This window comes from Tachypleus tridentatus, chromosome 13 (genome assembly GCF_004210375.1).
Source record: "Tachypleus tridentatus isolate NWPU-2018 chromosome 13, ASM421037v1, whole genome shotgun sequence".
NCBI lineage: Eukaryota > Metazoa > Arthropoda > Merostomata > Xiphosura > Limulidae > Tachypleus > Tachypleus tridentatus.
This window is the reverse complement of record NC_134837.1, coordinates 69397888-69424951: the sequence shown is the minus strand read 5'-3', so window position 1 is coordinate 69424951 and position 27064 is coordinate 69397888. Positions and strand designations below refer to the sequence as shown.

At 32.2% G+C, this 27064-nt stretch overlaps 1 protein-coding gene across 2 annotated transcripts; it reads right to left on the bottom strand.

Moving 5' to 3' along the window:
• Positions 1-733: 733 nt before the first annotated feature.
• Positions 734-27064, bottom strand: PIG-X (Phosphatidylinositol glycan anchor biosynthesis class X). 2 transcript variants are annotated; one of them, XM_076475790.1, is made up of 7 exons: positions 26876-27064; positions 23528-23643; positions 14704-14857; positions 11104-11317; positions 8978-9061; positions 6950-7041; positions 734-1276 (listed from the first exon to the last, which is right to left on the bottom strand). In XM_076475790.1, exons 1-7 carry the CDS (start codon positions 26942-26944, stop codon positions 1124-1126), a joined length of 882 nt encoding a protein of 293 aa, XP_076331905.1. In that variant the 5' UTR covers positions 26945-27064; the 3' UTR covers positions 734-1123. The 2 variants fall into 2 exon arrangements, with proteins under 2 accessions (XP_076331905.1, XP_076331906.1); XM_076475791.1 differs by lacking the exon at positions 8978-9061 and having other exon boundaries at positions 26876-27058.

The window sequence follows — 27064 nt, the reverse complement described above, 5'->3', positions numbered from 1 at the left end:
GTCCTCAGAATGAAAGTCCATTAACTCTTTTATAATCTCAACAATTAATCAGTTGCTTATATTTTATTTTAAATAAATACAAATCGGCTAACGTGCAGCCTTTCTGTATAGTGAAATCTTTATTGCATAAATATTGACACCGAGAAAAAATAAACCTGCTATAAAAACTAACGATTTCATAGTGAAATGGTGAATAGAACTATGAAACGTATTACAAATATTTTAAAATGCTAATCCTTAAAAATACACAAAATAAATTAATAAATATTTTAAAACAAAGAATTGACCAAAAGATGGAGACACATTCTACCCAAATATTTCTATTAATCCTAGAATTACTACACTAAACCCCCCTTTTTTTATAGGGTTTTCTAAAGTGTTTAAGAACTAAATTACTTGAGGACCAGTAGTTGTTTTTTTTTTTACGTGGTCTCTAACAACACATAGTAACACTAATAATATTTAACCAAAAATCCATAGGTGTTGCAATTAATTATACTAATTATTGTTGGACATCCTTAGCCTTTAACAGAATGAGTGAGTGACTTCAGCAAATATTTTCTATCCATTCTTTTAACTGAATATTGTAACAGACAAAAAGATAACTTGCTTAATACTAAATACATAAAACCGACCACAGAATCTGAAATACTTTATACTGCTACAGGTAGCACCACACTTAATTAAATCCCTTGTCTCATTATTTAAACAGTAAAATAAAGCAAATAAGAAATATTAGGATTACATTTATTTTAGAAATAAAAACAGTCCAAAACATCCAAGTACATAGTAGAATTGTGATAACAACATTGAAACATGTATTTCTCTTCCAAAATCTATAACACTGAAATATGAATCATTTCCAAAACCTATAGCAATGAACACGATTTTCATTTCCAAAACCTAACACCAAAACATGAATTGCTTCCAAAACCTATAACACTCGAACATGAATCATGTCCGAAACTTCACTGAACATGATAACCTATAACACCAAATCATGAATCACTTCTAAAACCTTTAATTTTTAAAATCACATACTATGGTTTCAATTACATTCACTGAAACATGAATATCTTTGTTCTCCATTTCTGTATGCTGTGTAAAATTACAGTTTTGAAAGCTAATTATCTTTCTTATGTGACTTATTTGCAGCCATTACACTGTACACTATCCATAAAACAGCTATCACAGTGACTATTGTAGTAACAACTAACACTGAAGGTTTGTCTTGAGTGCAGCCAACTGGAACTTCAACAGTGCACTCTTCTCCATCCTGAAAATATATATCATTTAATAAACAAAAATTTCAAACAATTATATATTAAATCAGCACATATCTTATACAACTTTGTATAAGTGAAAAGTATTAAGTAGCAGTGAATATCAAGGTGTAGAAGACAAAGTTTCATAAAGTAATTATTTTTACCAAAGTTCTAGTTAACCCATAAAATATGGTTATAAAGTCTGTGTTTCTGTTGTACATAGTTATATATGGTTAATATTGTTCTGTAACACATGGTTACATAGCTTATGTTGTTCTGTTATACATGGTTCAAAGGTTTATGTTGTCCTATTACACATTATTATACATTTATGTTATCCTTCTATAAATAGTTATATGGTTTATATTGTCCTGTTACATATACAGTCATGTGAAAAAGTTAGGACACCCTATGAAAGCCTGTGTATTTTTGTAACATTTTTGGATATATAGATATTTAATCTCAATTTCAACAATACTGAGAGATTATAGGAATATAACTAAACAATTAAAACTGAAGAAAAGAATTTTCAAGATCTTCTGTAAATGTAATTTTACAAAAATGCATATTCTAACTGAGGAAAAAGTTAGGACACCCTACCCCCTAATAGCTAGTGTTACCCCCTTTGGCTGAAATAACTGCAGTGAGACGCTTCTTGTAGCCATTTACCAGTCTCTGACATTGGTCTGAAGACAGTTTGCCCCAGTCCTCATTGCAGAATTCTTTCAGCTGTGAGATGTTTGAGGGGTTTCTTGCATGTGCAGCCTGTTTCAAGTCACCCCACAGAATCTCAATGGGATTAAGATCTGGGCTTTGACTTGGCCATTCCAGGACACTCCATTTCTTAGCTTTCAGCCAGTCCTTGGTAGATTTACTGTTATGTTTTGGGTCATTGTCGTGTTGCAGGGTCCAGTTCTGCTTCAGCTTTAATTTCCTTACAGATGGACTCACATGTTCCTCAAGCACCCTCTGATACACAGTAGAATTCATGGTGGATTCTATGATTGTGAGCTGTCCAGGTCCTGCTGTAGCAAAGCAGCCCCAAACCATGACTCTTCCACCTCCATACTTCACAGTTGGTATGAGGTTCTTTTCCTGGAATGCTGTATTTGGTTTATGCCAAACATATCTTCTGTTCTGGTGTCAAAATAATTCAATTTTGGACTCATCTGTCCAAAGAACATTATTCCAGAAATCCCGGTCTTTGTCTACATCCTCTCTGGCAAACTTCAGTCTGGCCTTGATGTTTCTCTTAGAGAGCAAAGGTTTCCTCCTTGCACACCTCCCATGCAAGTTAAACTTGTACAGTCTCTTTCTGATTGTAGAGGCATGCACTTTCACATCAACAGTAGCCAGAGCATGCTGTAGGTCCCGTGATGACATGTTAGGGTGTTTGGAAACCTCTTTTAGCATCTTGCGGCCTGCTCTTGGGGTGAACTTGCTTGGATGACCAAACCTGGGCATGTTGGCAGTTGTTTTGAAAGACCTCCACTTGTTGACTATTTTCAGGACAGTGGAATGGCTGATTTCAAAATCTTTTGGGATCTTTTTAAACCTCTTACCAGACTCATAAGCTGCTACAATTTTCTTTCTGAAGGCCTCAGACAGCTTGTTTGCTCTCACCATGGTGCTCACTCTCACTTCAACAGTCAGGAGCACACCAAACTAAATGTCTGAGGTTTAAATAGGGCAAGCCTCATTCAAAATGCTGAGTAATGATTTTCTAATCATGTGCACCTGGTGTGATACACCTGTGTATGAGTTGAGCCATTTTAAGTGGGAATAAATGTGGGGGTGTCCTAACTTTTCCTCAGTTAAAATATGCATTTTTGTAGAATTACATTTACAGAAGATCTTGAAAAGTCTTTTCTTCAGTTTTAATTGTTTAGTTATATTCCTTTTATCTCTCAGTTTTGTTGAAATTGAGATTAAATATCTATATATCCAAAAATGTTACAAAAATACACAGGCTTTCATAGTATGTCCTAATTTTTCACATGACTGTAATTATAAGGTTAATTCAGTTATGTTGTACAATTACAAGGCAAATGTGATATTTCCTCTACTGCTCAAGTAGTTAAATTTTATGCTATTTGTATACAGTTACACCTAACTTACAAAAATGTACTTCATATAAAACTTAACTGCTTTAAAACTGAAGTGATTTCATCTATTAACTTTTTAAAACATTGTAATTCTTCAGTTGTTAGATCTAAACAGTAAAAACATGTTTAACAAGTCAGTTTCCGATACACGTTTACTTTTTCACAATATTAAATCATGAAATTTATCACAGGTCTAAATTTAGGAGTTATATTAAACCTTCACAATAAGCTCTATATATATACAGCACCTAATGAAGAGGACCAGAAATTGTAAAACATGTGCTCCAATCTTCAATATTCAGATGAATATAATTACAAAAATTACTGTCTTGATGAAGTATGCTATAAGTCAAGATAGTTTGAACCTGAGTTTAATAATCAGCATGGCAGTTAATCAGAGGACAGAAATGCTGCAGTAGTGCCTGTAATTAAAGTGGTGCAAAAATTATTACATCATCTGATCTACTGACACTTTTCCTCAGAATCATTGTCTGTTTTTATGTCCTAATACAGGTAGGTGCAAATATGTTCCTGTGAAGAATGCAATACTGTCTAATTATTACATCAGCAGATTTATATATATAGTTCTTACTGAGTTAGTCTAGAAGATAACTTACGATGCTACGATGGCCAAGGGTGGCATGTTAATTCTACGGAAAGAGTAGTCACTATTTCTTTGGGCAAAGAGGAACTTTTAACAATGGAAATTGTTCAAAAAATTAAATTTAACCATTATACTTAAGCCATCTGGTGCAGAGATATAGAGAAATTGGCTGTGTAGAACAGCAGAATGGAAGGAGTAGGAAGAAAGGTTCCCTAAATAGTGTTCTGAAATTCATAAATTTCTAGAATATTTGACTGTGACCCACAGGCTTCAAAACAACATGGCACAAAACACCAGGGTTCATTGTCAATGCAACAATTTCCAGTCTCACCTACATCACTGGTCTCCCAGCAAGATGGCCAAGAAATACCCCTCCCACACACACACACTAAAAAGATGAAGTTCAACTGGACCAAAGAACATGTTGAATGGATTGAAGCACTGAAGAACGAAGTGATATTTTCAGACTGTTCCAAGTTCAAACTACAGGGGTGTGATGGGAAGCATTCTGCATGATGCTCATGTGTAGTAGAGTTTCATGCAGGGTGTTCGAATGTAACTGTGAAGTGCCTGCAGAGTAAGGTGGTATGGGTATACATCCATTGGCAGAATGTTGAACCACCTACATTTTATGTAAGGCATTGTCAATGCCAACAAGATCCTCAACTCCTGGTTAAAGCCAATAATTCATGGCTACTTTTTGGTGGAACTGACCAGTGCCCATTCCAGAATGACCCTATTCTGTGTCACAGGGCTAGAAAGGTTGGTAATGTTCATGTACTCTATGCACTAGAAATGAAATAAAGAGGGAATTTCATGCTAGTTGTATTAAAAAGATATCTTCAGTATTGTTTCAATGCATCAAGTGAAGGAATATCTTTGAAAAGAAAAGATCAAGACACTATACTGGTCAGGCAACAACTTCCATCTTAACCCTATCAAAAACTGTAGGAAGCCCTTATTTGCATGTTGTATCATAAACTCCTTCTGCCAAAATACAGTCCTTCATGCACTCTACACCATGGTAATTTCAAGAATTTATCAAAGCCAGAGGAGATACAACCTAATATTAAAATAAGAAACAGACACTGTGCCCCATTTCAGACAATCACATAAGTAGAGTTTAACTTTGAATCTAAGTTTTTTTACTCAGAACATTTTAGTATATTTGTATTTTTTTTACTCAGAAAACATTTCATGTTTGCCAAGTATTTATTGATTATTTGCTGTAATATGTTTATCGTGGTTGGTTTGTTAATAAAGAGGCATGATAGTGTTTTAATGACTGAAGCGTGAATTAGTTTACACCAGAAAATGTCCATAATTATTTTACAATACTTCCATAGTGCACAACATCATAAAAAATACATGAAAAACAATGGGTGGTGTAATATTTTTTTCCACAACCATATTTACAGAGAGAATTCCTCATTAAACAAAGTTAGAAACTTTCACACAACTTGTTTAAAATTTATGAAGTTTTGTAATTTAAATTTACACCTTGTTTTATTTCAATTTCACAAATTCAGAGACCAAAAGATATTGTACCAATAGACTGATATAGCATCATAATAAACCACCAGTTCACAATCGGAAATAACAAAGTCATTTAGTTTATAAACAATCCATTCAAAGTTTTTCATCCAAAGTTTGGAGATCTTATTAGAGGTTTTCACATTTCAATAAACTGTCATGACAAGGCAGAAATGATAAGAAAACAAATAATAGGAATACTTGTCCACCTCTAACATTTTCAAAAACCATAGCTTCAAACAATATGAAGTGACATAACACCTCCAAGAACCATGATATCAGATAACATGAAGTAACATAACACCTTCAAGAACCACAATTTTCAGAGAACATGAAGCAATACAACACCTCCAAGAACCATGAAGCAACACAACACCTTCAAGAACCACAATTTCAGATAACATGAAGCAATACAACACCTCCAAGAACCATGATTTCAAAGACGAAGTGGCATAACACATTTAAGAACCATCACTTTAAATACAATGTGACCCTACATCTTGAGGAACCATGAATTAAGATATGGAATGGCAATACATTTTTAAAAGCAATGACCACAGACATGAAGTGACACTACACCTTCAATTACAATAACTTAATATCTGAGAAAGTCCTGGGAGAAATAGAGTTTTTATTCATTATTTAAGTTTGTGTAGCTTTACTAATTATTAATTTTGGGAAGTTTATGTGGTTAAATTTTTCTCCATCTTAAAAAACTATATAGGCATTTACAATAAAAACCTTGATTTCATCTTCCCATGTTATTCAACTGCAGTAAAATGTCAAATCAGGCCCTCTCAGTGTGGCAGAAAATATAATGTAGACTTCAAAGAACCATATGGTTATGGTTGTCATGTGAAATTTATATCACATTAAAATCACAAATAATTATTTCAGCAAGCAAAAAAGGAAGAAAGTTAACATTTATTAATTGAGGAATTGAAAACTGAGATTAGAACAATGCATTAAAAAGATAAAGTGACAAACTATTAAGCAGATATTTTGAAAATAATAACATGAATTGATATTTAAACAGAGAATTCAGTATTCATGGTGACATCAAGAACTATACTACTAGCTTCAATGCAGTTAAGACAGTGCAGTATTTTTTGTCCACATACTAATTATTAGAGTCCAAACAGGAATCAAGTTGAAGGTTTGAACATGAACCAGTTAAAGGAAAGTGAATCTTCGAGACCAATTATAAATGTTGAAATGAAAATCACTGGACAATACTAAATGTAACAAAACAGCAGCAGAACTACAAATGAATTCATATTCTCTGCATTGTTATCAAAACTTACAAAGTAGCAAACACTATATACTGTCAAGATTCATTAAATTATCAAATAATTTCATCACAAACAAACCACCAAGAGACACAGAGTTAAAGGAATGCAGTAAAAATGTAAATAATTAAAATAAAAAATGTTTTAGCTCACAGGAACGATCAGCAGTGGATACCAATGGCACAATGATGTATTTTTACTATCACATGGAGCATCTATTCGTCCCACACATGGACTTCTATCAACTGAAAAAATATGAAAAAGAAATGTACATGAGAAACTTAATTGACACAATTTCTGGTTTGGTTCAAGTAACTTTATAATAAGTAATAACCAACTCACACCAGTAATTATGGAGTAAGTGAGTTTTACATTAAAAATAAATACAACTGTGAACTTCCAAGATGCAAACAACTTATCTTATTTTTTCAATGTTTCTACTTCACACTTTCATCTGTAGGACACAGTTTCAAATTTCAGTAATTAAACAAGCTGTATATTCTTAATAAAAATATAAAACTGAAACATAGAGCACAAAAACAGTCTGTAACATATTCTGGTAGTCACAGTTGTTCTGTTTATTCATAATTAAGTCTACTATGTTCTAGTTAGCATTACAAAAATCAAAATACGTAAAAACAATTTCCTTTATAATTTTAATATCCAAAAAGTTCATATGCCACAAATACTCTGTACCAACTCAGTTATACATAATATCTTTTGGAATAGCTTTCAAGGTAAACAGAAAGTATTTAAACAGTAATTTAGATGGCTAAACCAATTCAAAAAATAAACTGTGTATTCCTAACATAGAACATCATAACCACTAATTCATACCATCAAGTTAATGTTTAAAAACTGTCTATTCCTCACAAAGAACACCATAACCACTGATTCATACCATCAAGCCAATGTTTAAAAACTGTCTATTTGTAATAAAGAACACCATAACCACTGATTCATACCATCAAGTCAATGTTTAAAAACTGTCTATTCATAATAAAGAACACCATAACCACTGATTCATACCATAAAGTCAATGTTTAAAAACTGTCTATTCATAATAAAGAACACCATAACCACTGATTCATACCATAAAATCAATGTTTAAAAACTGTTTATTCCTATGAATTTATAAAATGCAGAATGTAAACGTCTTCAGGAAATACAGATAAAATTATAATAGAAGTAAAAATATAGGGATGAAGAGATTATCATATTTCATAGATATCTTAACATGTTTTAATACTTTCAGTGCTGACTAAAGGATGAAAACGTTTTTCACTGATGATAACAAACTTCAGATACATGTTTATTTATTCTACCCAACTTCTGGATTATAACTTTATCTAGGGTCTGTGAACATCACAGGCTAGTAAACAAATTATATTGATAATGTTGGAAAAAAACTCAAAACTACAACTATGTAATGGAATGGTGCATACTAAAAGCACTGCTGACCAGATTATAGTCTCCATATGTAACCCTCCAAAGACATCTTTGTCTTAGCAACTCATAAAGCTACTTTTTCTTCTCATCAACAATATCCCTTCACATCTAAGTACCATCAATGACTTTATCAACACATTATGAGAGATGTTTACAGAGAAGTTAAAACACTGGCCGATTTACTCATGATGTCATATCTATACCCTTTCATTCCCATAAAAGAAAGTATGAGCTAGGTTGTAAAACTTATTAGATCAGCTACACTTTCTACCATCAATGATATCCCTACAAAACTTGTGAAAATGCTCTCATATTTACTCTCAACAACAGTTACTTTCAATGCAATTCTGCTCTCACATATCTCAAGACAGCTGGTATGGGTATTAAAACCTTTATTAAAATAGAGAACAATGATTTGACCTTCTCAGGTCATCTTCAGATTAACCTGAGGATGACATAAGAAGGTTGAAACGTTGTTCTATACTCTATTTTAATAAAACTTTTAATACCCATACGAGCTGTCTTGAAATGCATTTTTACTTCAAGCAGGTTTCTTGCCACCACGAATTCAACTGTAAATAATAAACCACAGGTATTGCTATGGAACACATTACTGCTGTTGTTTTAGCCTCTATTGTTATGCATTTCTTTGAATTATTAGCTCTTACTCAGTGGAATGTTTAAACTGATCTTGAACTAGCTAAGTGGTACAGATACACTGATGACATTTACCGTATATGGAATCATGAACTCCATTACTTAAAGCCAACATTGATAATGTCCAGAAGTCTATATCCTTTCTTGATGTCATAATCACTATTGAAAATAGTAAACTTATTACCACAGTTATTACAAACCATGTGTTAAATCCATCAGTATACACTAATACACATCATCCACTAGCTAAGAAATGAAGTTTCATTATTGGTCAATTTAATAGAATTGAAAAAAATCTGCAACACCATGGCCAGTATGATGCAAGCCATGATAAAACATCAAAAGCTATTGTTGTCCAACAGCTGCTATCTATATAATCACATTACTAAGACGTGCCACAATTTTCACACACAGGATTCCAATAAATGACAGCAAAAACTATTTGTTTTCATCAAACAATTATAAGATCTAGTTTAACATTCACATTGTGCAAAAACCTTATAAGAAAATGGTTTTATTACTTATTATTTTTAATAATTATTTTTTGACAAGAACCTCTAACATGTTCAACTATATTTTTAGTGTGGTTCACCAAGAATCACTCTAATATATTGTTTTCGCTTACTATCATTTGAATCTGTTTTGTCACTTGCAGCATTCAGAGACCCTTGATAAAGGCACAAATCAAAAAGACAGGTAGAATAAATAACATTTAACTGAAACTGTTTATAATCTCCATTGTAAATATCTCTCAAGTATTTATACTTTCAACATGATTTGAAATATTTCCATGATAGGAAATCTTCATCAAAATATGATGCATAAATTTAAACTACACATACTGTAGTGATAATACTTTCATATGAGCTTATCTCAAGTGTCTATTTTTACGGATGATGTCCATTTTTAGTTTATACTATACAGTAGGTTATATGGACAACTATAAAACCATTTTTTACTTTCTTGCCCAAATCTTTACACTCTGTATAAACCAAGAACACTTTTCAGTGCCTTATAAGGCACATGTTCAAACATATCATATAATGATACATAGTGTTCAAATTATTCACAAAAACAAAGCTGATAAGTACACAAAGATGTTTTAACCTCAAGGAAATAGAACTGAAAACTTTTAAACAGAGATGACTAGTAAAGGTCGAGGATGCTTAAACCTGAAAGAAGCAGTGTTGAAGACTGTTATACAAAGATGACCAGTAAAGGTAGAGAATGTTTTAACCTTAAAGAAACAGAGCTGAAAACTGTTGTACAAAGATAACCAGATTACATGGAAGCAAAGGGTATATAAAGTGGGAGAACAGAGCTCCCACAGGACAAAATGTGGCATCATAAAAAAATCCACCCAAACACCTAAAATGGCTAGTCCTAACAAAGGAAGAACCTTTAATGTTAATGAGAGGGCAGGAAAGAGAAAAAGAAGTCCACAAGAATGTAGATAATAAGAAACCTAGCATGATCCAAAGGCAAGAAACCACAGAAAAAAAACAGCATCACAAGACAGAAGACCAGGAGAGAAAATTAGGTAAGTGAATGTCAGGTAGGAAGACAACTTAATGAAGTACATCCCAAAAACAAAGAAACTAAATTAACTGGGACAAAATGAAAGAATGAGGGCAAGGTGAAAAAAAAAAAGTCTGTGAGCTGTTTAGTAAAAGTGAAAAGGTCATAATGCAAAAACCTTGAAAAGAAGGTAAAGTTAAAAAATGAAAATAAAATTAGTAAGAGTCTCAAAAGTACATATTTTAGTAAAAGAAAACCAAACTAAAGACAAAATAAAACTACTAGTTACAAGGTTTAAAATGTGGCACTACTGAAGAAAGTTAAGAAAGATAAGACAACTAAAACAATGGTAACAAAGTGTGCAGGAACTTACACAGCAATGCACATGAACTAATAGCTTTTTCTAACTTTCCAAAAAAAATATTAATATAAAAAGGTTATATTTCTTTAAGGGAAAACTAAGGAAATCTAAAATTAACTGCTACTGAATTATTCTTTGCATAATTATTTCTTCAATAAAACATGATTACATTTGTTACCCAAATATTCACTTGGTAACAGTAGTAATTATCCACAGTACTCAAAGTATAAATTCATAACCTATTTCGACACTTATATGAGATTCTAGCTTTGATGAATATTCAAAATGGATGAAATAAAGAATGTCACTTTGCTAAGCATACCAGACTTCTTCCACCTGATGAATGCTTGAGGAAGATGAAGTGTGACACTAACAAAATATCCTCGAGTCTCACAGTCGTGTGGGCTCTGGTACCTAAAGTGAACAGGAATCTGAAGCTTTGTGGTATCTTTTATCAAAGGCATAAATTCATACACTGTCAGTTCAGGAGAAGTCCTTGCTGGTTTCTCTACATCAACAGCTGAACTCACAAGCACCTAAAATAGAAAAAAATGCCTGCTACAACAGTTATTAGACTATTCCAATTTAAACAATTATAATCTTTCCACTTACTTGTTTCATTTCCTAATCAGAAGAGAACAATTTTACAGAGGTCATCAATAATTCAACTCCTTCTTGATTTATCAACAATCTACTGAAGTGGCTAGTGAACCATTTTAGCTTAACTTATAATAAAATCTTATATTAAATGTTGCAGTAAGTTATCACTTCCTCTGATGAACAAGAACCAGTTATATTAATAATCCAATGAACACTCCCTTTCCAAACTGTTAGAAGGGTCCAATAATTGTTCCTTACTCTGATTAACACAATACAATTAGATTAATAGTTCAGTAAATTGTTCCTTTCTGACTAACAAGAAACTGTCAGACATTTATGAGAGAAAGCTGTCTTCACATTAATAAAAGGTTACATACATGCTATAGTAAGTCTTTTCTTTTTCATCAAAATGAAACAATTAGACACTTTTTAGATCTAATTATTTATTTAACTGATTAAAAAGCTACTTGTTACAATGTGTCTTTTTTTCCTGTGATTATAAAAATTTCAAATTAAATGTCAATAAAAGTGAGACTACATGAAAGAAACTCATAGTATGTAACACTTACAAGTGAGAAAAACTACTGAGTCACTAGAGATCAAACTATAAAATACATTTATAATTTCTTTTCTAGGACAGTTATAGCTGTAATAGGTTGTTACAAGAAAAGTACTTAAAACCAAATATATTAATTAATCAGATTCAACTTTTTGCTGTTTTTAACAAATATCTCACTTTTAGAATACATAAATTTTATAGTTTAATACTAAACCTATAAATATGCAATATCTATTTTAAAAATTAAATTGGAAGGAAAAGGCTGCAAAAGGGAGATTAATTTTAAAGGACTAACATACAAAGTAAATACTCATTTGTGAAAGGACTAGCATACAAAGTAGACTCATTTGTGAAACAATTAACATACAAACTAAAGATTTATTTATGAAACAACTAGTACAAAAAAGTAAAGATTCATTTGTGAAAGGGCTAACATATAAAGTAAAGACTCATTTGTGAAAGGACTAACATATAAAGTAAAGACTCATTTGTGAAAGGACTAAGATACAAAGTAAAGACTCATTTGTGAAAGGACTAAGATACAAAGTAAAGACTCATTTGTGAAAGGACTAAGATACAAAGTAAAGACTCATTTGTGAAAGGACTAACATACAAAGTAAACATTCATTTGTGAAAGGACTAACGTACAAAGTAAAGATTAATTTGTGAAAGCACTAACATGCAAAGTAAAGATTAATTTATGAAGGGACTAATATACCAAGTAAAGATTAATTTGTGAAAGCACTAACATGCAAAGTAAAGATTAATTTATGAAGGGACTAACATACCAAGTAAAGATTCATTTTAGAAAGGACTAACATACAAAGCAAAAACACATTTGTGAAAGGACTGACATACAAAGTAAAGATTTATTTATGAAACAACTAGTACAAAAAGTAAAGATTAATTTATGAAGGGACTAACATACCAAGTAAAGATTCATTTTATAAAGGACTAACATACAAAGCAAAAACACATTTGTGAAAGGACTAACATACAAAGCAAAAACACATTTGTGAAAGGACTAACATACAAAGTAAAGATTTATTTATGAAACAACTAGTACAAAAAGTAAAGATTCATTTGTGAAAGGACTAACATACAAAGTAAAGATTAATTTGTAAAAGGACTAACATACAAAGTAAAGATTCATTTGTGAAAGGACTAACATACAAAGTAAAGATTAATTTGTGAAAGCACTAACATGCAAAGTAAAGATTAATTTATGAAGGGACAAACATACCAAGTAAAGATTCATTTTAGAAAGAACTAACATACAAAGCAAAAACGCATTTGTGAAAGGACTAACATACAAAGTAGACTCATCTGTGAAACAATTAACATACAAAGTAAAGATTTATTTATGAAACAACTAGTACAAAAAGTAAAGATTCATTTGTGAAAGGACTAACATACAAAGTAAAGATGCATTCACGAAAGGACTAACATACAAAGTAGAGATGCATCTGTGAAACAATTAACATACAAAGTAAAGTTTTATTTATGAAACAACTAGTATAAAAAGTAAAGATTCATTTGTGAAAGGATTAACACAAAGTATAGATTCATTTGTGAAAGCACTAATATGCAAAGTAAAGATTCATTTGAGAAAGGACTAACATACAAAGTAAAGATTCATTTGAGAAAGGACTAACATACAAAGTAAAGATTAATTTATGAAAGGACTAACATACAAAGTAAAGATTCATTTGTGAAAGTACTAACATACAAAGTAGACTCATTTGTGAAACAATTAACTTACAAAGTAAAGATTTATTTATGAAACAACTAACATAAAAAGTAGATTCATTTGTGAAAGGACTAACATACAAAGTAAAGAATCATTCGCGAAAGGACTAACATACAAAGTAAAGATTCATTTGTGAAAGGACTAACATACAAAGTAAAGATTCATTTGTGAAAGGACTAACATACAAAGTAAAAACTCATTTGTGAAAGCACTAACATACAAAGTATAGATGCATTCACGAAGGGACTAACATGCGAAGTAAAGACTTGTTTGTGAAAGGACTACCATACAAAGTATAGATGCATTCACAAAGGACTAACATACAAAGTAAAGGCTCATTTGTGAAAGGACTAACATACAAAGTATAGATGCATTCACAAAAGGACTAACATACTGTTTAAAGACTCATTTGTGAAAGGACTAACATACAAAGTATAGATGCATTCACAAAAGGACTAACATACAAAGTAAAGACTCGTTTCTGAAAGGACTAACATATAAAGTAAAGATTAATTTGTGATAGGACTAACTTACAAAGTAAAGATTCATTTCTGAAAGGACTAACATTAAGTAGACTCATTGGTGAAACAATTAACATACAAAGTAAAGATTTATTTATGAAACAACTATTATAAAAAGTACAGATTCATTTGTGAAAAGAGTAACATACAAAGTAAAGATTCATTTGTAAAAGGACTAACATACAAAGTAAAGACTCATTAATGTCAAGGGTAATTTATTCTTACTGGTTATGCTTTGAATTTACTGTTGAAGAAGTTCTTTTGAAAAAGATAATTATTTATACTGACTGATTTCAAAATAAATATTTGTTTTTTCTGCATGTTTTTAGATTAGTAGAAGACAAACATCAATGAAACAGAAGTATGATCATTGTATGAAGCACTACAAAAATTAACAATATAGTTTTATACTGAACAAAACTCATCTATTTAAATAAATTACACAAAGTAAACTTTCATTAGTTCTGAAGGCCTGCACTGCTTGTAACAAACCTCAGGAAATCCAGACTCCTGAAGAAACCCAAGCTGATAAGGATCCACATACACACTTGATGGAAATGTCTCTACTACAAGAAAATGTGTTCTACCCAGAAGATTATCTTTGTCAAGATCTGTATTGTTCCAATGTAGTTCTGTCACCAAATTTCTGTAGAGAAAAGGAATGCATATATTTTAATAAAAATTACCAAATACTATAAAAAAAAACTTTAATTTGAGAATTAGATATGCAATGATTTATTCACTGAGTTACAACAGGGACAACCAGATATCTTCACCAAATTTCTGTAAAGAAAAGGAATGTATATATTTATAGCTTAAATAAAAATTCTTAAAGACCAAAAGAAAATTAAATTTGAAGTTCATACATGCAATGATTTATTAACCCATTCTTTACAAAAAAGTATATAATTAAAGGAGAGTAGTTACACAGTAATCCTCAATGCCATAAGAATATTAAGTTTGAAAATAAAGCATTCATCAAACTATTATACAAGATAGAATAGTAACAGAGATTGAGACACATGGTTCAGGAGTATAAAGGATCATACACTTAATATATATCTATAAAACCAGCCTTAGTACAATATCAAGCTTCAGAATTAACAATTTGGTTTCATATGTGCTTAGGATATCATGTATTGATTCAACTGCCTATAACTTCTTATAACAGTTACTTTCAAGAACTTTATATAACTAGTACTGAAAAATAAATTCATTAAACTTTGAACTAACAAGTTTGTTAATACATGTTCTCTTTTTTATTAAATTGTAACATTTTAATGTTTACTGTTGACTGTTTTATATTAAAATATAAGTTATAATTGTCCATCTGAGTGAAGTTTGAAAATCTATTTCCAATAAATACCTTTCTGCACCATTTTACATGTAATATTAAATAACTTCCTGTGAATGCCACAAGTCATAAATAAAGTTCACACCCCTACACATTTCAATATTTATTTAACCTGTCTATCATGTAATCATCACTAGACTATAGCTCTCCACCAGCAGAAGATCAAACATTCCTCATGTAATCTCCATGAGCACTAGCACATGAACACAGACTCATTCTTGACAAGGCATGCACCTGGTGTTGTTGGTTTTTCTTTTGTTAAATACAAAATAATATGAAAGATACATATAGACTATGTTGCAGCAAAAAAAACACACATTTTAACCCTTTTGCTTTGGGTTCATTACAATATTCACAAGTTAATCTACACATTTCCACATGTTAAGCATTTTCACTATAACTTTTGATACAGCAGGTACACAAAATCTGGTAGACTTTTAGTAAAAATTACAAGTATTTCAAATACATAAAATTAGATTTTTTAATGAAATATTTTTACTAAAGATTTATTTGTGAAAATAGTCTGTTTCATTATTAGCATGAGTAAAAAGTGATTTTATGTAATGATTAAAAAACTATTCTTCATCCCAAAAATCTCGAGTATAATTAACATAATCTCTAAAACTTCCTAAATACATTTCAAACATTTGTTTATTTTATGTTATTTTCCATACACTAATTATGAAGGGTCAGTCACTTGACCAATAATGTATCCATCATAAAAAATTAGGAAATAAATATAAATTATGCTTTTTTCATGCTAGAATGACTACATACTATAACATGAAAATACAAATGTTTAGTCAAAGTAGCTTAAGTCTCATAACATCATACATGAACATATATATTTATTATATTGGTCTTCCAGTCATGACTACCTAACATTACATAACTTCCATTGACATGGCACACATGATTCAAGCCATGTATCCAGTAATATAAAACTATCATTTTGTCTTCTTTGTCTTGGTTGTGTTTTAGTAGACAAGTATTTTGTAATATTCAGTCACATTATTATACATTATATATTTGTATATAGATTATTGTATATAGAAATAAATGATTAAACTAATTTTTCTTAAAATATAGAATAATAAATCAAGAAGTAAAGCAAACAGATATCTCTTCTCACTTCGACCTTTGTACTCTGTTATGGCTAGACATAAGTTGCTAAGCCTTTTAAAATTTCACATGTTAAAGATACCAAACAAAATTATTTTTAGGTTTAATATCCATACAGTTGAATAACCAGAAAATTATAAATATCTACACTGATACCACAGTATTCCACTATAATTTATTAAGTTTAGTAACTAAGATTTATTTAGATTTTAAAAAATATAAAACATCAAGCAGATTAAAGATATAACTTATTTCATTGAAATCTTGGACTGAAAGAACATGGTAGACTTTTTAAAGATTAAAATGACTGAGAAAACCACTCTAAAGATATTCTAAGATGTTGATTGGTTATTCACATCATATACTTTAGTAAGAATATATAAGGGACTGTTTCAAAAAATTAAAAAGAGTTGAATGAGGTCACTGTGTTTGATTCAGTACATAAACCATATCTCAGCAAAATAAAAAGATATGAGATTGTTATTTCATATTCCAGCTTAATAATATAAGTAATTTGAGTTCCTAATTTGTATGAAACTATAGACTTAGTATTTTGACATCACTAACATCTAATTTTAAACATAACACAACTCATTAAAATCTATATTTGGATGTGTTCTTTTAATATTTACTTTTAAATAAAGAAATTAACTCAAATACATTATTAAAGTTTGAATTATAATCTACAATCTGATTTCAAACTTACTGAAATAAATTTATAAAATAATAGTTCAATAAAATTTCGAATATGCATCAACAAACAAACACAATGAGATGACCTTTGAACCATGACCTGTCACAAAAGGGTTAACAGAACATTAATATTGTAAGATGGTTCATGATCCTAGAGTCAATGTATGTTAATGGAACATTAATTATTGTGTCATGACTGATGGTCTTAGAGTTGATGTATGCCAACAGAATATTAATCAGAATATTGTGTCAGGGTGAATGTGTAAAGGTGGTTCATATCCCTAACAGGAGAAAGATGATGACCGGAGAGATGAAACATTCCTATGGTGTAAATAATAACACAATAATGTGTAAAGGTTGTTCACATCTCCAACAACAGAATACCTGTGATGGCTAACTCTCAAACGGAGTAACAACAACAAGAAGAAACAGGAGAGGAGGGTACTCCCACAGTGTTGTATAGAATGAGAAGCCTTGTAGGGCCCTGGTTCCAAAGGCAAGAAATCAAAGAGTAATTGTATCAGTTCAATAAACTAATATATAAGGAATGCCCCCTCCAAGAAAAAATAAAGAGAAAATCACAAAGAAAGGGTTAAAGACAAGGTTCCTGAAGAGAAGATTGAGAATGTGAAGTAATACAACCTGACACAGTACACCTTAGAAATAAAGAAACCAAAATAACTGGGACCATATGAAAGAACACTGAGATTACAGTGAAAAACAGGCACTTGCAAACTGTCCCAGGTGAGGTGATAATGATAGGAAACCTTCAGAACAATATGAAGCAATAGAACAAATAAAGTACAATACAATAATACAATGTAAAATTAGGCGAGAGCCTCGAGGCATGTGAATATTGTGCATATAAAGGGCAGCACAAATTGAGAAAAGCTATTATGTGAGAGGAAGTAAGGTGTCATATTGAAATTAAGTGTTACTTTGGATAGTCTTTTACTTCTGAACCATCTATTGAAAATAATCAATTTTTTCTAGGGTCAAGAGCTATACTTAATTTATTACACCATGAAGTGCTTTGCTTAAGCAAACAATAGGCTTTGTTTACAGCAATCAGGGGATCCTGTTATCTGCTCCATATGGCTACATCATTGGCAAACTGTGATGATGTACATATCAACAAATCAACTGGAGTTTTCAGCTTACCAAAAAAAAGCAATTGTGGAATACAAGTACTGAATGGCAAAAGTTGGTCTACCTGATTCAGGTCAGGAAGAGAAAACAATAAACAAATGTAAGCAGAAAAATAAAAGTGGGGAATGCAAGATGAGACAGGCTCAACTGAAGTAATAGAAACTGCGGGTTGGAAATCCTGGATCCAAGATCAGAATGCAACAAGCCACAGGATGCACAAGGAAGTTATATCAGTTGTCATAACAATATTGAATGACTCCTATGAAGGAATGTTAAAAATATTGGGAATTAATTAAAACATAACAACACAAATGCATAGTCAAGTTAACCCAGGAAACTGATATTACAATGAATTAATCTTGTAAGATGCATAGACTTTTTTTTGTTATATTTATTACAAAAACATCAGCTCGGTACAGCAACAGTGCTTAGGCTTAATTATGCCTTTAAAAAGAATTGGTGAAACACTTATGTTAGATAAAAACAAAGGGAAAAGAGAATTAAAACATATCCAACAAATAATTATGAAAGGTCAAAACAACAAGAGCAATGCTTCCTCTAAATGTGATGAAAAATAAGTCTGAAGACAAGCAGTGTTGAGAAATGTTGGTTGGTTAATTTAGTGGTTTATGGCACAAAGCAGCTAGGCTATCTGCACCAAACATCTGGTAAAAGTAAAGTAAATGTAGTAAAATTCATAAAAGGAAATGAAGGTAAAACAAAACAGAGTTTAAAAACATAAATAGCATAAAACCAATGTTTACATCTAGTCTACAATGTTAAGAGAGAAACTACAGTAAAAGAAGTTGTAAAGGAATTTCTGTAGCATAATGGTAATGATCATAACCTGCCAGGAAGACTAACAGGTAAGTACAACCACCATCGTCAGTCACCTGAAGTTGGCCTTTCCAGTCCTGGTTCCGAGTTATGTGTCATTATGACCATTTTCAAAAAGTAAAGTAATAAAAGTTTTAAAAGATGTATAGCAAAATTTTAATAATAATTCACCAGGATGACTAATGGGTAGTTCAAATGGATAATTCAAACAGCAGCGTAAGTCACCTGAAGTTGGCCTTTCCAGTCCTGGTGTCGAGTTATTTAATGTTATGGCCATTTTCTAATTTCAAATTGAACTAGAGAGACTATGATTCTTAAAAGGGAACCACATTAAAAAAGGTTTAATGTATAAATTAAAAAACTTAAATGGCATTAAAATATTAATGGCTTTTAAAAAACTAAAAACTTTATCAAGGTGGACAGTGTCACCATCACCAATAACACTGTCTAACATTATGGACAAACCTTGGGACAGAACATGTTTCAAATGGTGCCGTCATTGAGAGTCGTAACGACAGTAAGAAAGGAAAATGTGGCTTATTGTGACCTAAGCGTTACACAGACTACACACTGGTTCATCAGTTCCAGATAAAAGAAAACACGTTAAAAAACTGTGACCAATGCGTAGTCTAGTTAGAACAACTTCCTCCTTCCAATCCTTACGGAAGCAAGATGACCAAAGTCCAATGTAGCTTTTATTTGGAAAAGCTTGTTTTCGCATTGCTCACTCCAAGTCGACTGCCAGCTGGCAGGGAGCCGAGCCTTGAATACACGACCATAGTCCATGTATGGTACAGACACAATGGTGATAGTGCCAGAGCAGATAGATTTACCTGCAGTGTCAGTAACCTCATTCCCATGAATACCAGCATGGCCTGGTTTCCAGAAAAACTGGATAGAAGAAGGTTTTAAAGAGAAATGTGGCAGTCGGTTTTGAATATCAGCGAGAACAGAGTGTGAACCAACATGAAGCAATTCCAGGGCTAGAAGAAAACTAAATGAGTCAGTATAAATAATGCAGTTGGAGTTCTGCTTAGCTTCTGTGTAATCTAGGGCACGAGAAATGGCATAAAGTTCAGCAGTGAACACAGAAGCTGTAGAGGGGGATTCTCCATGCAACCACCAAATCACAACAAACCATGGCAGAGCCCACAGAATCACCTGATTTTAAACCATCCATTTAAATAGGAATGGAAAGATTGTTCAAAAAAATGTTAAGTAAATAAAAGACAGTACTACCAATCGGGAGTATCTGTTTTTCTCAGATGACTGGCTGACCAGTGGATACTGCAATGTTAACCGAGGACAAACCCAATGCATCCAACTGCATTTGGATATAAAGGCCAAAAGGAGCAATGGCAGACCATCTGTTCTGAAAAAGCAGGGCCCACCGAGAAAGGAAAACACAACCCCAGGTGGAAGGCTTTGATAAGGAATGAAGTTTCGAAGCATATAGTAAAGACAGTTCCAAATGGTGGAGGTGTAAAGAAGGTTCATGAGACTCTATGTATAAGCTCTGAACTGGGGAGGTGCAGAAAGCCCCAGTGCAGTGCCGAAGTCCTTGATGATGAATAGGGTCCAGCATCTTTAAGGCTGAGGCCCTGGCAGAGCCATAGACCAGTGATCCATAGTCGAGTTTTGATTGAATAAGAGCACAATATATCTTTAACATAAAACATCGATCCGCTCTCCAACTGGTGGTAGAGAGGACATGGAGGATGTTCACTGCTCTCGTGCATTTGACCCGTAGCTGCTTAATGTGTGATATAAAGGTCAGCTTACAGTCAAAGATAAGCCTCAAGAACTTGGCCTCAGGGACCACAGGCAGCAAAACTTCACCAATACGGAGTTCAGGATCAGGGTGAATAATCTGTTGGTGGCAAAAGTGCATGCAAACAGTTTTAGAGAGAGAGAAATTAAAGCTGTTTGCCGTGGTCCACTTCAGTACACAATCGAGGGCAGTTTGTAGTTGTCTCTCAATATATCTCATGTCAGTTGTCGACATAGAGCCCATTTGCAACAGTGAGAGGGGGTTGTTCAGTGATGGCATTAATCTTTATACTGAAAACTGTGACACTCAAAACACAGCCCTGAGAGACTCCAAGTTCCTGTGGAAAAGTACGGGAAAGTGTCGAACCGATACAAACTTGGAATTTCCTGTCCATTAAAAATTTTTAATAAAAATGGGTAAATGGCCACATAACCCGTATATATGGAGGTCTTGCAAAATGCCATACCTCCATGTTGTGTCATAAGCCTTCTCAATGTCAATGAATATTGATACAAGATGTTGTTGTTTGAGAAAGGCTTCTCTGATCGATGTTTCAAATCAAATCAGGTGGTCCATGGTGGAGTACTGTCGTTGGAACCTACACTGGGTGGATGAGAGGATGTTGTTTGATTCGAAGAACCAAACAAGACGAACATTAACCATCCTCTCTAAAGTCTTACAGACAGCTCGTCAAAGCAATTAGACGGTAGTTTGAAGGAATCTTGGGATCCTTCCCAGGCTTAGAGAAAGGTAGGTCATTAGCCTGGCACCAAGCATCAAGAAAAACATTCTCCTGCCAGATCCAGTTAAAAAACAATTAAAAGAATAGCAAAAGAAGCAGGAGATAGATGGCGCAGCATGTCACAGTGTACATCATCTGGTCCAACTAATGTACTGCCAGACTGATGAAGGGCCAGTTTCAGATCCACCAGTGTAAAGGGATGATTAGAGCCATACTGCCATGCAGTTGTCTATTGATGGCTGACAGATGATGGCATGATGAAGTTCTGCAAGAGCAGTGAAAGTGGGCCAGTCTGCCTGATCCAGCTTCCACCGGGGCACTCGGGTTGGGTGGCATAGACCACAGCCAGTCTCTCTCAAAATTATAGGAAAATGATCACTGCCTTGTGAATTATTGTCAACCCTCCAAGAAAATTGGGAGAATAATAAAGGGAAGCAAACTGAGAGATCAATAGCAGTAAAGGACTGACTAAGTGCGTGAAAATAAGTTAAAAAAAACAGTATTGAAAAGAGTTGTGATCAGAGAGCATACCCTCTACAGAGCAACCCCTCCTATCAATAACAGCACTTCCCCAGAGGGAATGATGTCCATTAAAGTCCCCCAGGATTAAAAAGGGAGACAGCAACTGTTTTGGTTTGAGAACAATTGTTTTGGAGGCACAGAGAGATCTGTCTGCACTCCCACTGTAGTTGTGGAACAAAGTGTAGCAGCATACGTCCAAGATGAAGCAGAGGACAGTAATTTTCGAGCCTCAGGATAAGTAATGTTATGAATTGTTTTCAAATGCTGCACATCTTTTTCTTCCAACTATTTAGGACAAAATTTAGGACACGGTTTTGTGAGCACTATACCCAAACACTAGCATCAGACACAATGTCCACAACACCTGTTGAGAACTTCCAACACTGGTACTTGGTTGACCCTAGCCCAAGTGGACCAGCCGATTGACCCAAGGGGGGCCACCACAAGGCTGCTCATCTATAAGAATTCAAGGCCAAAGTGGTGTGTTAGGGTTGGACCCCTCAACCATGAGAATCCTCTCCTCCTCTTTATGGGTCGCCATGCACGGCAAACACGTGGGTGGATGTTTAGATTTCAGAGGAGGTAAACTGAAAGAATAGAACCTTCCCTGGGAGGTCCCCCTCACTACGTACAGGAATCCACCCCAAGGGGTGCTGAGAAAGAATTTGACCTTTGATCAAGTGCTAGTTTTCATGGAAATCTATACATGGAGAATGTGTTGCCCTCCTGTTGGTGATTACTCATGATGATTACATGTTCACAAATGCAAGAGTGGGAAGTTTTTTACATCAAAGCTTATGTTATGTACAAAAATTTACAAAACAGTACATGCTAAATAATACCTCTTTGTTGTTCAAGGTCAGAAACATTTCTACATTCACAATATCTTTATGAAAATCTGTAAGAAGGAGTACAGAAGGTACCATAACTATGACATTTCATTTATAAAGTATAATATTTTTCTCTAATTACATAGTACCTACAATATGATAAAACTACTGTATTTTCTACATATTAAATGAACTCATTTGTGTGGAGTTACAGATTTTACTAGTAAGTGTTTAGTACCATTATGACACACTCAACATTAAATTTTCATGTCTGGGGATAGACCTGTATATCTTACCGATGATACCCTGAAGGTTCCAACTTTCTCCTCACATATACACTATAATAAACACACTGACTGTTCTCCTGGTTATGAAGGACTCCTGAATCTTTCTGTGCTGATATGAATGAGTTCTGCAAAAGAAGAAAAACAATATTAGAAAACCACATGTACAAGACACTCAAAAACACTGATGAATGATAACAAGATATTACACAGAATAATGGCAAAGAGTTATTTTAAAAAGTGTTAATGAGACACATATTCAACTGACATCTTAAGTAACACTTTAGAAACTCCAACTTTCTTGCACATGTGCCTGTCTTAATGTTGACACAAACATATCTGCTTGTCAGTGACCTCAGAAAAGTGTGTAAAATAGAAGAAATTGCATTCAAAGAAATATCCAACAAAATGTTCCACAATATCCCCACAAACTATCACTCTTTAAACCTAACACTCATATATTTATAGTGATGATAGAACCACAAGACAAAACAAACAAATTATTTATATTACAGAAACTAACATAATAGATAATGGTGTGAAAAAAGTTAATGCAATGTAACAAAAATGAGTAACCTAAACAATGTTATTAACATTGGCAAAACACTTTGAATAAAACAGCTCTTAACAAAGCACTTGTACTCCTACTTACTTATTCAGAGCTTAAAGTAGCTCACTGCTAAACATTTTTTTAACTTTAAAACTACTTATTACATGTCGTATATGAAGTTCTGCCTGTCTCAGTCATCTTAAAACTCATAATGAACCCAAGCTACTCACCTATTAACATTTATATTTTCCTTTCTTTGATGATGACCTCTGATCATATTATTGTTTTTGTAAAACTGTGCAAACATTCAGAAGTAACATTTTCAAACTTATCAGAGGATATTTACCACAGATGTTTATTTCTAACAATAATAAAAGAACTAATATGCATTTTGGAATTTTTTTTGTCCCTTGGCTATAATGTTACACATGGAATGAGTTCCATACTTTGTAACAAGAATCCTTCATTTCCAGACCTTGTTACAGCCCTGATCCTTTCATCCTATTACATTAAGAATAAACTAAATAAACCAGAAACATTTAGCTTGCTGATTCCTCAGATAATCTTGTAAAATTATTATTTATTAAGCCTCAGATTTAACCATCATAACACTTTCTTAAATTTTTTTAAACTCAGCCTTTATAGTGCTTAAGTCTTTAAATGTCATATCAAAACTTAAGTCTTTATCTTTCATTTCTATTGATCTAAACAGCTCTTTTCACTCTGAGAAATAATACAATGCTATATAACTGACCTACAGATATCTGTAATATATCTTATACAGGAATGTCTTCACTAATATAACTATTACTTTTAAGATGTTTTCTCCTGGTCTTCCATTTTATCACAAGTACTTAAAAACAAGAAAACTGATCTGTTTAAGTCTCTATAGCATCAAGGTAATGAAGAGTTTTCACCACCAAAGTAAAACAATTAACAATAATTGTCTTTTACTAATGTAGGTGGATTAAAGTGAAAAGTAATTAATTCATTTAAATACAGAAAAATTAAGTTTGATAATCAGGTGAAGCAACATCAGATACATATAATTTAATAACTTACATCCTTGATAATGTAATTTATTTACACATATCCCCAAAAACATAATTTAACATGTATTCTCAGGAATGTAATTTATTAACATGTATCCCTAATAACATAATTTAACACATGTATTCTCAGTAATGTAATTCATTAATACATATTCCTGATAATGTAATTTAACATGTATTCCTGACAACAGTATTCACTCAGGAATATCCCTGATAATGTAATCTTTAATAATTCCATTGTATTTTTAAATGAAATTGAAAAAGATTATCTTAGCTCTTGAATGGAACTTCACTACAGGTTTTCAAAAGTCTCAAGTATTCAGATATTTTTACCCTTTGAGTATTCATCAACTTTTGATCAGAAAGTAATGAAAATAATACAGTTTGGGTAAATCCATCAAATATACTGTTCTTATTCTCATATACAATTTGGATAGTTTTAAACTAAAGTATATAATTAAAATTTACTTTAAATCTAAAATAGTAGCATTGAAATTTTTTACCAGACTCACATGATTAAACAGACAAATATCAAGGTAGATATTTAAAATGTGACATATACAGAATTATTTATTTGAATTATCACAAACTTGGAATCAGGTTTAGTAATGAGTACAGTGTCCATTTAAAAAAGGGTTGCTTATTTACACAAATCATCTCAACTGTAAATATATCAACATATATTCAAGTTAAAATTTGTGGTTTGGTTCAATCTATAGTTTAAAATGTTTACATGTATTTCAAAGATTGAACAATATACTAAAAGATGAATTATTTATTTAACTTTACATACAGATAAATATATGTTGTTTGATATTCAAAACCACTCCTTGTGGTCAAATGTAATATTCTTCCTTTTTCTCCTGAATAAATTGGCTTGGACTCATTTTAAAGTTATTTATTACTAAATAGTTTTTGTTAAGACAGGTACATATCACATAATTAACTGACACATAATAATCCTAATAATCGTAAGACAGAGATTTTACTTCCAACTGTAACATTCAAATGTTAAATGCAAAACTAATTGGAAAATGATATAAAGAAATGATTCATTATTTTGAAGTAGGAACATTGCAGCCTAATGAGCATGACTGCAAAAATCATACATTTCAGATTGTAAAGTTAGTTACACCTTAAAATGTTTGAAATATACTTTCTCTAATCCGAGTGTTTCCGTTTTAATATTTGTTAAAACAAGAAGTAAGTTATACATATATTTTACCACTGGTTATTAATACTATATTAAGATATTACACTTGGTTACACTTTACAGTATAAAAGTATGATTACACCTTTGCTTTTAAGGGTATACGCGTATTTAGTAAGTTAATAAACTTCTTGAATCGTAATCTAAATTAACTTTAATATCCATGCCTTACTTTTACCTAGTCACACTGTCTAATAATCGTGTCCCCACTGGGATAGCGGTAAATGTACTTATTTAAAACGCTAAAATCAGGGGTTTAATCGCTTCGGTGGATACAGTAGTTAGCCCAATGTCGCTTTGCTATAGGAAAAACACGCACACAAGTTATATTATGTTGAACCCAATTAACATTTATAAATTATAATTTGTTAAATAAGAATAATGAAAGACGGCCTTTCCGTCATTAAAAACTGTAGAACTCTAAAAATAAATTACACAATCAACAAAGAAATGATTAAATTTAAGTAACATCAAAATTAAACTGAGCTCAACTGTATACTATGGATAGGCTTAATAAACCCTACAGAAAAAAGAAAAATATATATTACCAATGAATAAGGGTTTCCTTCTATAATCATATAGAAAAATATTAAAGAAATATTGTACTTTATTGGCATACTAGTAATCTCTAATTTGGTGTAAATCCTCCATGAATGAATGTTTGTCAGTGAAATGATGTTATTATTATTTTAACATTAAGATACTGCGTCCTAAAATATTTTCACCCTACAGTTTCG